Source organism: Pagrus pagrus, assembly GCF_965226575.1.
Source record: "Pagrus pagrus genome assembly, chromosome: 6".
NCBI classification, from domain to species: domain Eukaryota; kingdom Metazoa; phylum Chordata; class Actinopteri; order Spariformes; family Sparidae; genus Pagrus; species Pagrus pagrus.
In genome coordinates, this window is record NC_140190.1 from 21,525,554 (window position 1) to 21,539,615 (window position 14,062).

Genomic DNA, 14,062 nt, shown 5'->3' on the forward strand with positions numbered 1-14,062 from the left:
GCTACAGTAAAAGGTTAAGTGTTCACTGAATGCTTTTATTTTTGTAGGAAGTGTTTTTAATGTGACTATATTTTATTGTAAAAGGTGCAGTTTACTTTCCCTGTTGTCAGTATGTTGCACATGAATGATCTGTGTAAGGACTGTGTAACATCTCAGAAGACTGGGAGTTGTCATCCTTAGAAATACATTAATATAGAACATGCTTTCCTGTATGTAGTCATGTAGAACTGCAGTGACATATTTGGGATACAAGAGGGCAGCACAGTCCTGTATTCATACACATTCCTACCATCAGGCTAGAAATGCAATGCATCCAATACATCTTCATTTACTTTTTTCCTTGAGTTGGCCTGATGCGACCTTGTCCTGGATAGATGTGTGTTATAAGGACAACGACATTTAGTTTTTTTGTTCATATTAAATACATGTTTACTACATGCAGTACACAGTTGCTTTCAAAGCCATCGATTATAAAACAAAACAAACTGACATCTTTACAGTATGGAAATAAAAATTGATTTGGAAATTATATATACAATACCTGTAACAAAGAATTTGGCAATCAACTTTTTTCAACTTACAAAGTCCTAAAAGCATACAGTAAAAATAAACATTTGAGTATTGACAGTACATAAATACTTTCCGATCTCGAAAACATCCTTTTGCAATCCCAACAGTTGTATCCTTTAATAGAAGCACTTATGTAAGGCACAAAAAACATATGAAGATATTGCTCTAATACAAATATACAGCTTATACCAAAAAAAAAAACATTTAAATTACAGAAAAGTGTAAACTTATTAACTTACATCATTATTTCTGAGAAACCCTGAGGAATATTTTTGAATTTTGGACAACTTAGTCTCAGCTGACTTTATAGCCCTGCAACAGTTTTGATGCCAGTGTACACGTATACAAGAAGTTGACTGAAAAACAAGTAAACACATCTAAACAGCATTTGGCGAGTTGATCTTCAACACATATTGTGCCAGAAACTTTACCACAGTTATGACCGGATTGTCTGTCAACAATTTCGGCCCTAAAATGAGTGGGTGTCAATCTACACTTCACATGCTTAGTAATACAGATGTTTAAAGACCTAACATACTGCTCTGTCCAATGTCAACCAGAGCCAACATCCAATCAGCCAGAACAACTAAAAACACCCAGCGTAGCTTTCCACATACAAGAAGGTAAACATGAATTGATCTAACTTTAGAAACTATTTCCGAAAATGTTGATGTCAAATATTGAATTCCCTGTTTGCTTTACACAGTGTTAGCTATACTTACTCTCTCTGTTGGTTTTGACTCCTTTCTTACTTTCGCTCGTCATTCACAGTGCTGGTGGCAAATTTACCACTCAATATTCTTCATTATAGAAACATTCAGCTGTACCTACGTGTAACTAGATAATTAAGCTAATGTAAGCTCTATGAGTTGATTCAAACCCTGTCACAGGCTGACTTCTAAATGATTTCAAATGACTCGTTTTAAAGTGAGAACTCTGTGGAAGAGTTTTATTTGGACTTTATAGCTCCGTATGTTGTGCTCAAAGACTGAGGCCAAAGCTGAATGTCCAATAAAGAACGGGAGCTGCTAACCCTAAACTTTTACATAGAGCTTTTTGTCACATAACCAATGCTGTAATCCAACAAAGCAATGACATGCTCTTTGGCCTTGGAGGTGATTTTAAATAAATAACCATATTGAGTTAGCTAGTTAGATGGACATGCCAATGTAATGCAGATAAAACACACCGTTCAATCGATTTCACTTTTGTTGACTCTGGAAAGGCTCAATTAAGGCACAACGAGTATTTCGAGTCTTAAATACAAAAAAGTAACCAGATTTCTGATATGAAAGCTGTGGACATTTCCAGTTCAACAATCTCACACATGTTTTTTTTCACAAAAACATCCAATGCTACTATCATGTATTTTGACCATGGAACTGTTACTGGTGCTGTAATAAACTATGAGTAGGCCAACTGATAACACTTTTTTACTGACTGTAGATGTTCAAAGTTGAGCAAATTTTTTACTTTTTTATATACCATTGGGTATTTTAATTTCCAGCAATACATGTTAAATTGCATGGTTTTAGAAAAACAGCCCTCTTTTTAGATTTGTGATGATGCATTATTAAAAACGGGGACATTTGTGGGAACAGCTTCAGCCAGGGAAAGGCCACCAAAAACGGTGACTGTCACTGGAAAACAGGGACGTCTGGCCACCCTATAATACAGGCACAGTGTATCGGTAAAAGCTTGACAAGCCTATGGTGCTAAACTATTCCTGGTTTGGTTTCTAATTGGGTGGATTTTTCCTTCATAGGCTAGCTCATTGTCAACCCAGTTTGTTGTTTAGATGTTATTTAGCATTATTTGTGCATAGTTTGGCTTCACCAACACTTTATAGGTGCAATATGTAAGAATTGGCCATCTGTCAAATTCATACTCCAAACATATCACAAGCGAAGTGCCGCTAACCGTAGCAGCCTTAAGGTAGCTAGTTCAGTTAGCCATGCAGATCGTCGTCTGGACTGGGAGCACGGAGCAGCAGGGGAATTCTGGTGTTTTCACCATTGGACACAGGATCATTGTGGCTAGCTGTTAGCATGCTACTCAGTAGATATCTTTACCAAAATTCATAGATGTCACAACATCAAAACTGTTGTTTTTCACATTCTGTCGATGGTTGAAAAGTGTTTTCTACTAAAATACTTTCATATTGCACATTTAACACTCCAATAATCAATTTCTTAACTGAATGTGAATTGAGTAGTTCTGTGGAGTTTTGAGTCTCCTTTGATTGTTGTTTTGTTGACAATTTTCTGGCCGTAAAATCTACTCTTTGATTGGATCTCATGGCTCTGATCAGCCCTGTTTCCAGCAGCTGTTTTCAGCTGTAACAATATGGTACCTGCACAGTCACAAACATCAGACACAATGGGAATAAGAGGTGTAGCATGATCTGATAATAATGCCCAATGTCTGCTGGATGGGTAAGTAGGCACTTATTTTCTAAGTATAAAATGATAAATGTATAGGTAATCATTTGTTAGTGCGATGTGTCGACAAAGCACGTTTTGCATCCCCATTTATAGTCAACAAAACAATACATGAGGTTAACACACACGTCAGGCCCTTCGTTCCAAAAAAAGCTCCCTCACTGGCTCCTTTTTGTGTCCACATTAAATTCAGAAATGAAAAACAGTTTCATTGCACAAGTGAATATTGGTGGAAAAACAGTCCAAACCTTTTCTTATGATAGAACGAAAAAGTCCATACCTGAACTCACAACCTGAGAGCAGGAAGTCATCCATCTGTAGGTAGTTTGGTACAGATCAGGTTTGGATCATGTATTCTGTGCCACATGTGATATATCTGGACTGGAAGGAACCTGTGTACCAGTAAAACGTCTCTGTAATAGCAAGCGTCATATGCATCTAGTTTTCTGGAGGGAATGTGCAGTCCTGCCGTCATCACTCCCAAATGGGAAATGGGACCGAGCCCTGCTTTGGCCATACACATCCCCATGTAAACATCATCAATGGGTAGTATGGTGATGGAATGAGACATATTGTATATGACCGAAGCTGTATAACCAGACAAGAGGAAGCCCCCTCCACCACAGTAGGGAGGATAAGATTCTGACTTATGTACCTGAACTGGGATAAAATACTTGCTCCCTGGATGTCTAATCGGCCCCACATACTGGATGAGATGGCCAGCAAAGAGGTGCTTATTTCCATTATTGTCCTTGAGGTTTTGGAGATACTCAACCATGTTGCCTGTGTTGGCAAAGACGTCATCATCCCCATTGAACAAGAAGCGAGTGTTTGGACAGTTTCTCTCCATCCATTCCAGGAAGAGTATCTGCTTCAAGGTGAGGTTGTAGAATGTGTCATTAAAGTCCCACTGGAGGATATCATTGTGCTCACGTTGCTCAAACTCCAGTAGTTTGTTCAGTCTTTCTTTCTCAAAACCAGAATCCATTGTTCCTGAGATGAAGATCCTCCGGATCCACACACCATTATGTAACCTCTCTTTAGCCCAGGTTTTGCGCAGCACCTCTCTGCGGTCGTAATTCACAGGAGAGCTTTTAATGACCAGAAGAAGGAAGACTTCTGCTGATTTCTCAGCTCCTCCACATTTGTCAGGAATGTCCAAACGCATGGGGAAATGGCGACAGTGTCGATAGTACAGAAAGTCTTTTATATTACCGGGAAGAGAGCGGAAGCCGGTGACGTTGGCAGCAGACGTGTTCTGTTGACATCTTGGCCAGGAGTACACATAGGAGCTGTTTTTGGTGGTGGGTTGTCTTTTTTGAACGTCATCCTCTTTCACATTTACATTGTGTTGGAGGGTTTTGGCATCAATAAAATCTTTAAAGAGATGGAGGACCAACAGACCAACAGCTGCTGCCAGCAGTAACGTTTTTGCTTTGATCTTTCTCATCCTTGAAACTCTGCAGAGACAAAATAAAACACAGTTTTCTTATCAAAACATTGCAGTATGACATGAAGCAACTGATAAGACTAATTAGGTATTAATTGCATATATAAATTAAAGGGGTAGTTTGGGTCTTTTGAACTGGGGTTGTATGAGTTACTTATCCACAGTCAGTATATCACCTACAGCCGAAGCCATTATATTGCGCTCTCCAAAGTCACCTGACTCCATCGACAAAATAGTAATTTGACCTCGCGGAACACAAGTTGCTGGTCCACCACTGCCTTGATTGGTTTCACCCCGGCTTTCCGAAACCCCGCTGTTCCGAAGATAGACTTCCATTCTTCATAATGGCGAGGTTTCCCATTTTTTCTAAAGACCCCGCTATTCCGAAAAGGCTATTGTGGAACCCCTAACCCTAACCCTAACGGGAAGTAATTGGAAGTTGAAAGTCGGATTCGGAACAGCGGTGTGTCGGAGTGGAGGGGTTTCAGAACGTCAAGCTGTCCCCGCCTTGATTGGTTGGTTTGTTTGTGTGATTGTGTGACTTCGGTGAATTCAACTAACTAATTAAAACACTGAAGGCAAACTAACAAATTAATAGAAAGAGGAAGTGGTAAACTAGCAACTCATGTTCAGAAAGGCAAAAATACATTTTGCTGCCACCACAGCAGTACACTCTTTAGCTTCCATGCCTGTACTCGTGCTGCTTCTCCAAACTGGGGGCATGCTGACTGCCATTTACTGTAGGTGGTACACTGACTGTGAATGAGTATCTCATACATGCCCGCTTTAAAAACCCAAACTTTCGAAATGATTTGTGCTGTCACACCCCACCATGTTCTACAGGAAGACGTGGGGTGAACACTTCCTGCCCAGTGGTGAAGATGTGATACCATGCTAAACATACCCAGATATTTTTAACAGGAGGAGAAATCAAAACTAAAAGATGCCTGATTATTGGACGGCGTGATTACACTAAGATACACATTACTCTGTTTTCTGCTTGATGTCCAAGTGGGCATTTAGCTCACACATCAGTCAGAAATTATTAAGTTGATGTAGTATCAAGGTTATTGGTGTTTGCTTTTAGGGGGTTCTCTAGCAGGACAAAACAAAAGACATTTTCCAAGTGTTGTATGCAGTGCAGGGCTCAGAAGAGCAAGGGGAAGAGCCCCTAATCAGCTGTTCAGAGCTGGCTAGAGAGTTGGGTGCAGAGCGAGACCTTATGGAGGAAAAAACACCCAAAGGTACATGGACGGGAGAAGAGCTCAAAGATTACTTTTTAACTTTTGAGATTATAAAGTGGATTTATATTCACTCCTGTTTATCAACCTGACTGCAGCAGTGATCCAAGGAGCAGACCTCCATTGTCGGTTGTCTAGGTACTGTAATGTTGACTGCTGTACTGGAGCTGGAGGGGAAATGTACTTTACTTCATTAATGTAAAGTTACAGAGAGGAGAGGGCGAAGGAAGAGAGAAAACCACAGTGTCTGGTGAGTTGCTGAATTGGTCTCTGCCATTGCTTGCTAAAGTTAGCTTACGGCTAATTTACAGTGAAGTGATCTGGCTGTTTGGGGCATATAAAACACTGCGCGATCAACTCAAATAAAAACAACTGATCACTTGGCTTGTGGTGTACACACCATTAAAGAACCAACTTCCCCTTACCGGGAAGTAGCAACAGGCGACCTAGAGAAAAACACTGTTGCCTTGAGTAAACTAGTGGATTTCTTTGGTTTTGAACATTGTTGGAAACATTTGTGATAATGTAAGTAAACAACAACAATTGATATAAAAAAGGTCTAGTCATTTTAAGACATTTTAATGCAGATTTCCTTCATATTTTATCTTTAAATGAAGTGGTCAACCGAGACAAGGGGATTTTAAAGTGAAACTTTCAGTTAAACACTGGCACTTTCAGTTAAACACTGGCACTGAAACACAGAAAGTTGCATCTATTGTTCACATTATGAATCTTATTATGAATGAGTCAATGCTCGCCTGAAGAAAGAAAACAGAGCACACACAACTTTTTTCATTCCTGAAGGGAACAGAAAATATCTAAAACAGTTTAAGTAAAGAAAAAAGAGCGACATTCTGTGCCTGCTGTGTAGCCTTCAAAAGTTAGCCTGCATATGCCACTTTTTCAGCCATGAATGTTCAGGAATTTTTTCCTACTTTACTGTTTTAAAATGTTCTGTAAAAGTTAAATAAATATCTGCGGCTGCATCTGGGAGGCTCTCAAGGAAACACAACAAACAGACCACAAACCAGACTCGTGTGACCAACATGAATTGTTGAGCTGGCACTACCACGGGCAATGTGTTACACCATATCAGTGCAGGCAAATACAAATAATACACAAGATGATATGAATAATATATAAATAATATAACAATAAAATATGATAATTGTTATAGACTAATAAACTAATACACTTCACAGGTTGTACCTCAGGGTGAGACAGTTCCGTGGAAATTCAGCTGCTTGTGTTTGTGCTTTTTTCAAGCTATTATTAACGTCCAGTATGATTTGACGAGTCCCGAGTCTCCCTTTGCATGGTACATGACTCTCCATACATAAACTATGCTTTATCTGTGAATGGTTCGAGGAAAAACAGTGAATACTAGAAAAGTTACACACTTGTGAGAGATTAAATATTTACCATGTACTAAGTCCAGGCTCAGTGAGTAAGGGTTAATCATTGACTACTTGAAAACAATTTCAATTGGCAGGAAGGGATGGGCACTGAGGTCTCAAAAGTATCACTTTATTATCAGAAATGAAATATTAGCCTCCTGGGCTGTTGGTGGTAACAGTACTTGATCATTAACTTGATGGAAGGCACTTCTCCTGTGTATGTATTTATGCCGTCATCCATGATGAGTTAGGAGCTAAAGTCACACTGTGTAGTTTGCGGAGGTCAAATGAAAGGTTGAAAAACATTACAAACTTGGCCCACACAGGAACTATTAGGAAAATAATTGCAGAACAGGAAGCTGTGGTTAAAAGTTGACAGCAGTTATCAGCAGAAAGGTGCGAAACAGTAAAGAGAATGACTTGAGAAAGACTCGGAGAGCCTAATATTTTCTCAGGTCGTACAGTCTAAAAAATTCTAGAAAGACTGCACTGCAGAGGCTATAGTGTGAAAAGTACACATGGTTATGCAGTGCCAGCAGGGGGTGAGAGTTACGGAGCAAAGAATGAATGTAGTATAAAGAGCCTCAGGAGGATGTCAGGTGGATGGGTCAAACAAAGGACTCTCACCTTGCAGAACAATGTTGTGTCCCATGTAAAATCCAAAAATATATTGATTTAACACATGTAAGTCAACTTACATAACTACTGTACTTAATCTGGCCACAAACATGATCTTTTCCTAAACCTAACCAAGTAGTTTTGGTGCCTAAACCATACCAAACTGACCATGACCTCAAATGTTTCTCAGCAAGCTTTATTTTGAAAGTCTAACCATATTTATTATTACTAACTTGATCACAGAATGAGAATTTGCGAGCCTTATTCCAAAAATGTTTAGATGCTGTGTAGGACATTAATGAAAACAATTTGCAATGATTTGCACATCCTTTTCAACCAATATTCAATTGATTACATCCAAAATTATCCAAAATTCAAAATCATTCACAATTGTTTCTGAGACATATAGATCGACTACAGTATGACTCTTCAGATTTTTAGTGTTACTGTAACTTTTGAGAGGATAGAGCTGGCCTCTGGAAAACAACGCATCAAGGATAACTACAGAATAATGGGAAAGATGTTCTTCTGGACTAATGACACAACATTTTGACTATTTTGGCTTATTAGTCACATACTTTGAGGCCCATACAGTAAATCAAAGTTCTCACACATTTCCCCCCACTGCTCTGAACACCAAGCCAACAGGAGTGAGCAGACTGAGTGTCAGAGCAGACATGAGGTGGCTTGGCATCTGCCTCCAGAGTCGGACTGCACACGCCGACTATTACATGGGGTGTGGGGTGGCAACAAATCAAATGCTGTCATGTCTCCTCAAAAAGGGTGGAATATGTTACATAGAGGTGACGTCAGAGATTTAGCCATGAGAACAAACTAAATACTCATTTAGTGAAACGTGAAAAAAAGCAAGCTCCCAACAGAGCATTGACATTTACTGTAAAAATGACAGAAAAATGACCCGCCTAGACGAGAAACTAGCTTCACTCAGCACATGAAATCATGCAGAAAAACACACAACTGACTGATTCTACGACACCTTCAAATCCACCATCTGACAGTCAACATGTGTTGGTGTTTTTCTTCACCAAGCCAATGGCAGATCATCTATTATGTATATATTATGGTACTACTACAAAAAATACTGTCCAATATTTATAAGCTGAAGTTTCTGCCCTCTTTTCTGCTGCATTTTTGCACTGCGTTTTGCATAATGTCAACACATCCTTCTAGACGTTCTCCTTTACCCCATCATAACATAACTTTGCAGTGTTTCTAAATTATGCATCTGCAATTCAGGCCAAGGTTTCACTGTGAGTTGACATAAAAGTTTTATAATGAAAGTGTGATTAGAGGGAAGAGGGTCACATACAGACACTCAGACCATTTGGGGCCTGCGCTTTACATGGCCCGCCAAGAGGTTCAGATGTTTCTAGGATTAAACAAATCTAAAAATTAAACTAGAACCCGAGTGATACTGATTTATTTAAATAAAATTCCAAGATAGATATACAGGCTGAGACGAACACATTATTTGCAACTATTCTTCAAATGTGGTTATCAAACTCTTGTGACTAAGCTATGTAAGGTAAGCAAGATATTTTACAGTTTAACAAACTGGAACAGTGAACAGTTTCTCTTTCTGCATTATAATCGCTTTAAAAAAAGAGCTGGCTCATATCGGGCAACATACACGCCAACACCAATATATCTGTGATTGGCCAATCAGTGTATCAGTCAGGCTCTAATAGAAATTGCTGTTCATGTTGTTTTATTTTTGTGAGGTAAAAATGCACTTTAAGTAAGAGGGATCATTAATTATTAATGATTTTTTATTGTCAGAGCACGGCCAGCAGAGTGATAGTTGCCGGAAATCCTTCAGTTAAAGAACTTGAAGAACCTTCCCCATCTTATCAATACAACCATTAAGTTTTCCTTAAAAAAAAAAAAGAAAAATTTGTATCTATGTTAATATTAACTATCCATCTATCAATCTGTCTGTCTGTCTGTCTATGTAGGATCTGCAGGCTGAAAAAATGCCAAGATAGGATTGTTATTGTCACCATGACCACAAATTGAATTCCAGTAATGATGATGGCCTAATGATCTACTCATTATCTACACTGTTGGTCTCCATATTCATTCATCTTTTTCATTACTAAATGAAGAAACAGCTCGATAAATGGCATTTGGTTTTGTTTTTGTTAGCAATCTGATCTCAGCTTCTATGTGTCCTAAAGGTACACGTCTTTTGGTAAATTCACAGTCGCTAATCGCTGTTTAAATTTGATAAGAGGTTTCTGTGATCGATTACTTCATCAGTTATTGCCTCCAGTTTCTGGAAGTAATGAGTGCTCTGAGTACAAAGTGGCACAAAGCAGAGGTCAGTGGAACAATGTTCTATGAAGTGAAATTAATCACACTTGAGATGAGAGAAAAGTACATGGGAACGAGGGGATGCATTTCCAATATTTCTAGTGTAATAATAGGACAGTTTGTTTATTCAGTTTATTCAATGATAAACATCAATCAATGATTTTTCTTTTCTGTTGCTAAAAACTACATACTGCACCTTTAATGGGATATGTGTCTCAAGTTTGAATTCCTGTGAGACGTTTTTGATTTGATTTTACTGTCATTTCTTGAGAATTTGCTCAGGAACTGTAACTGTAACAAGGCTGGAGATCTGCCTCTCTTACCAGGTCTTAGCCTTCAGTATACTCTCTATCACTGATCAACAGTGGTGGGAAGAAATTAAGTAGATTTGCTCAAGAACTCTGGTTGTTGTCATGTTGTAATGTTTATAAAACCTACAGTTAAGAAGCAGTACACTGCCCCTGTCAAATAAACAAACTTTAAAAACAAGAACTGTCCTTGAGTAAAACTTTTAGTACTTTTTTGTAACTTTTCTGATTTACAGTTTAAATGAATAAAAGATATGGTTAACTTATAAAGTACAATGTTAAAGATCAAATCAGTGGTTCTTGGCAGCAGTGTCACATTTCAAATGTCTATGAGTTGTTGTCAGTCATTGACGAGACATTTATCCTCTAAACTTCAAGCATAGTTTCATTTAAATCCCAAAGTGACAAAAACGTTTCAGAATTCATAAAAATAAAAGATTACAGAAAAATCCAAAAGATAAAAATTGTTTGTATGATCATAACTTTTTTTTTTGTAACTTTCCTCTCACATTAATCACTATCACCATGGGCGTAACCACCATATACTTTGGAGGGGACGTGTCCCCCCCAATAATATATCTAAATATGTGACATATGATATGTCCTCCTTTTATGAGCCCTGGCTGTAAGTGGATCCGTCTCTTGTTATTTCCAATTTATTTTCAATTTAGGAAAAATAAGGAAAACAAAACTGTGTGACTGCCCCCCTCCCGCTTGTACACTTGGTTGCGCCCGTAAACGGCGGCTTCGTTTGAAAAAACGCTCAGTCCGACTGTCACTGGTGGTCATGGGCAATTTGGGCATATAAACAAATGGAGGGAGTAGCACCAAAGCTGACAAAGCAGGACCAACAGGCAGACATTCACCTTTTTTTCAGATGGTAAGCAACTAGACACCTAAAAAGTAGTGCTATGGTCAAAATGAGCGCACTAATTTTTGAATGAATGTGAAACAATTATCGCGTTTAAATTTCTCAGAATTAAAGCTAGAATAAAGATACAGATATCATATGAAACTAGAATATATAAGGCATCCATTGGTACCAACCATGGCATGATAGCTTGTCGGAAAATTGGCACTTAAACAGGCTTGGTAAGGTTAAAGGAAATAACACTAATATTCAATGCATCAAATTAAAATGATCATTAGGGTCAGTCATTGTTCTAGTACAATAATGGTATCCTTTCACAATGCAGGCAGCACAGAGAGACAGAGAGAGGGACAGTCACAGGCATGATGGAGGGAGAGGACACACAGAAACCTGCTCTGAAGATGATCAGGTAAGACATAATATGAGTGTAAACAACATGATAACATTATTTTTACCTAGTCATACATGTCAGCAGTAAACTAGCAATAAGAGCGTAATATTCAAATTAAAATGATCATTAATGTCAGTCATTGTTCCTCTGGTACAATAATGGTATGTGGTCAAAATGCAGGCAGCACAGAGAGACAGAGAGAGGGACAGTCACAGGCAAGATATAGGGAGAAGACACACAGAAAATAATATCCGGGGAAGGGCTTACATTTGGACCCCCCAATATCTATACCATGGTTACTCCCTTGACTATCACTATCAGTGGACTGCTATCACTAAAGCAGATAAACAGCTCCACCTCTACCAGCTACAGTAACATGCTGCTTAATATTAATGCATCAGTATTATAGCTCAATAATGTTGTTTATATCAGTCACAGCAGACATTTCACTGCAGAATGTGTACTTTCACATACACTTTCACAGTGATAATTAGACAAGACAAAGTAGAAATTAATACAATTTACATCCAAAAACTAAGCGAAGCTGTGGGAAAAAGCTTGTATGAGAGAAGAAAATGGAGGAATGGGCTAAATTTTATTGGAAAGTTTGTTAGTAAACTTACAAAATACATTTTAGACTGATAGAAAATAAACTTTAGTTTATAGTTTTGGTTATTATGATCTCCACGCAGCAGCTATGATTCCTGAAGTAACAAGACACATGAGTTCTCTGTTTACTACAGAAATGACAGAATATGTGAATTTAAGTTAAATTTTAGAGTCACTGGGGACATTTCACTGCAGAGCAAGTACTTTTACATATATTTAGTTGGAAATAACTCTGTACTTTTACTTGAACTTGTAATTTTACTTAATTACTGAATCGGAGTACTTATTCCACCACTGTTTCAGTCATAATGTACGGAAGCCCTAAAGGGCCATGCATTCATACATTTTAATTCCTCCGTTTTCCCGTGATAACGAGTTAATTTCATTTGATTTTCATTTCAACGAAACTTTGTTTCCCGAGATAACGATATAATTAATTCGAGATCTCGAGATAATGACTGTGATATGACAGGCCTGAGATTATGAAGACGCCAGGGACCTCGTAGCTGGTCAGTTATATAGTTAACGACGACATCAGGCTCACTTAGATTGCCCCGCTGATATGGCTGAAGCCTACAATACCGTTTTGTTTTCTCAACATCTCGAATTAATTATCTCATTATCTCGGGAAAACGGCAGTTGTTATTTCGAGATAATAACTCGATATCTCGAGAAAACAAATGAAATTAACTCGTTATCACGGGAAAACGGAGGAAATAAAATGTGTGAATGCATGGCCCTTTAGGGCTTCCGTAATAATGAGACAAGAAAATAAATAAATAAACTAATGTGATTCATCTCCAAAAGTGAACCTGCGCAAAAAAAACCTGTACGAGAAAATAAAAATGATGAATGGACAGTTTGCTAGTAAACTCACAAAATACATTTTAGACTGATAGAAAATAAACTTTAGTCTATTAAAGAAGATTTGGTTTGGATGTTAATTTGGATCTCCAACACAGCAGCTATGATTCCTGAAGTAACGAGATTACTACAGAAATGTAGTAATGTATGTATCCGATCATCGGATGCCGTTAATAACAACACCAGGCTAATGAAGCGATCACCCTGACCCTCAGGTTTATCATGCGGTCGTTCACTGCCTTTCTGGCTGCTGGTGTGCTCAAGGAAGTGGTCCTTTGAAAGATCAAGTGACATTTATATTAAACTCACATTACAGATTATGTGCAGTGATGTGGAGTGTTATAGACTAGTCTCTGGCAGAAAAGGTTGTTTAAAAAGAAAAAGTTATTCTTTCAATAGAAACACATTTTGAAAAACCTTTTTGTGACGCCTTGTTTTTTCCGATCCGACCGTTTAACGCGACTTCATTATTAATTACGTATCGATTAAGCCTCGACGAGGATGAAAACGCTCAAATGTGCTGTTGTCTGGGATATTTCCTGTGACTCTCAAACGGGAAGTCAAAAAGTGAGCAGCAGTGGATAAGACAGCATTCAAAAAAAGTTCGACCCACTGAAGTGAAGCCTGCTCACCTGTCAGAGAGATCGATCCTGTCGTGTGTCTGTGAAGTGGAACAGGTTATTAATAAATCCAGTGTGCAGCAGCATGACTGAGCTCTGCTGCTCTGCTGGGCGGTGCCTGTTTCTGCTGCTGCGTCGTCAGGAGAGCGTCATCCACTCATCCATCCACCCATCCACCCATCTATCTATCTATCTATCTATCTATCTATCTATGCCTAATAGGTACTTGTACTTTATTACATTTCAGGAGGATGTACACTTTACTCAGCTATTTTTCATGATTGTTATTTTTTAATATCTACTAATATTTTTGTAGTAGTGTCTGTATAAATAATGTTAGCAATCAAT

General features: G+C 38.4%; 1 protein-coding gene across 1 annotated transcript; it reads right to left on the reverse strand.

Moving 5' to 3' along the window:
- Window positions 1-411: 411 nt before the first annotated feature.
- On the reverse strand, window positions 412-13,802 carry LOC311258389 (N-acetyllactosaminide beta-1,3-N-acetylglucosaminyltransferase 3-like). Its single transcript, XM_084354636.1, has 2 exons — window positions 13,727-13,802; window positions 412-4,471 (listed from the first exon to the last, which is right to left on the reverse strand). Exon 2 carries the CDS (start codon window positions 4,459-4,461, stop codon window positions 3,319-3,321), a length of 1,143 nt encoding a protein of 380 aa, XP_084210762.1. The 5' UTR covers window positions 4,462-4,471; window positions 13,727-13,802; the 3' UTR covers window positions 412-3,318.
- Window positions 13,803-14,062: the final 260 nt, after the last annotated feature.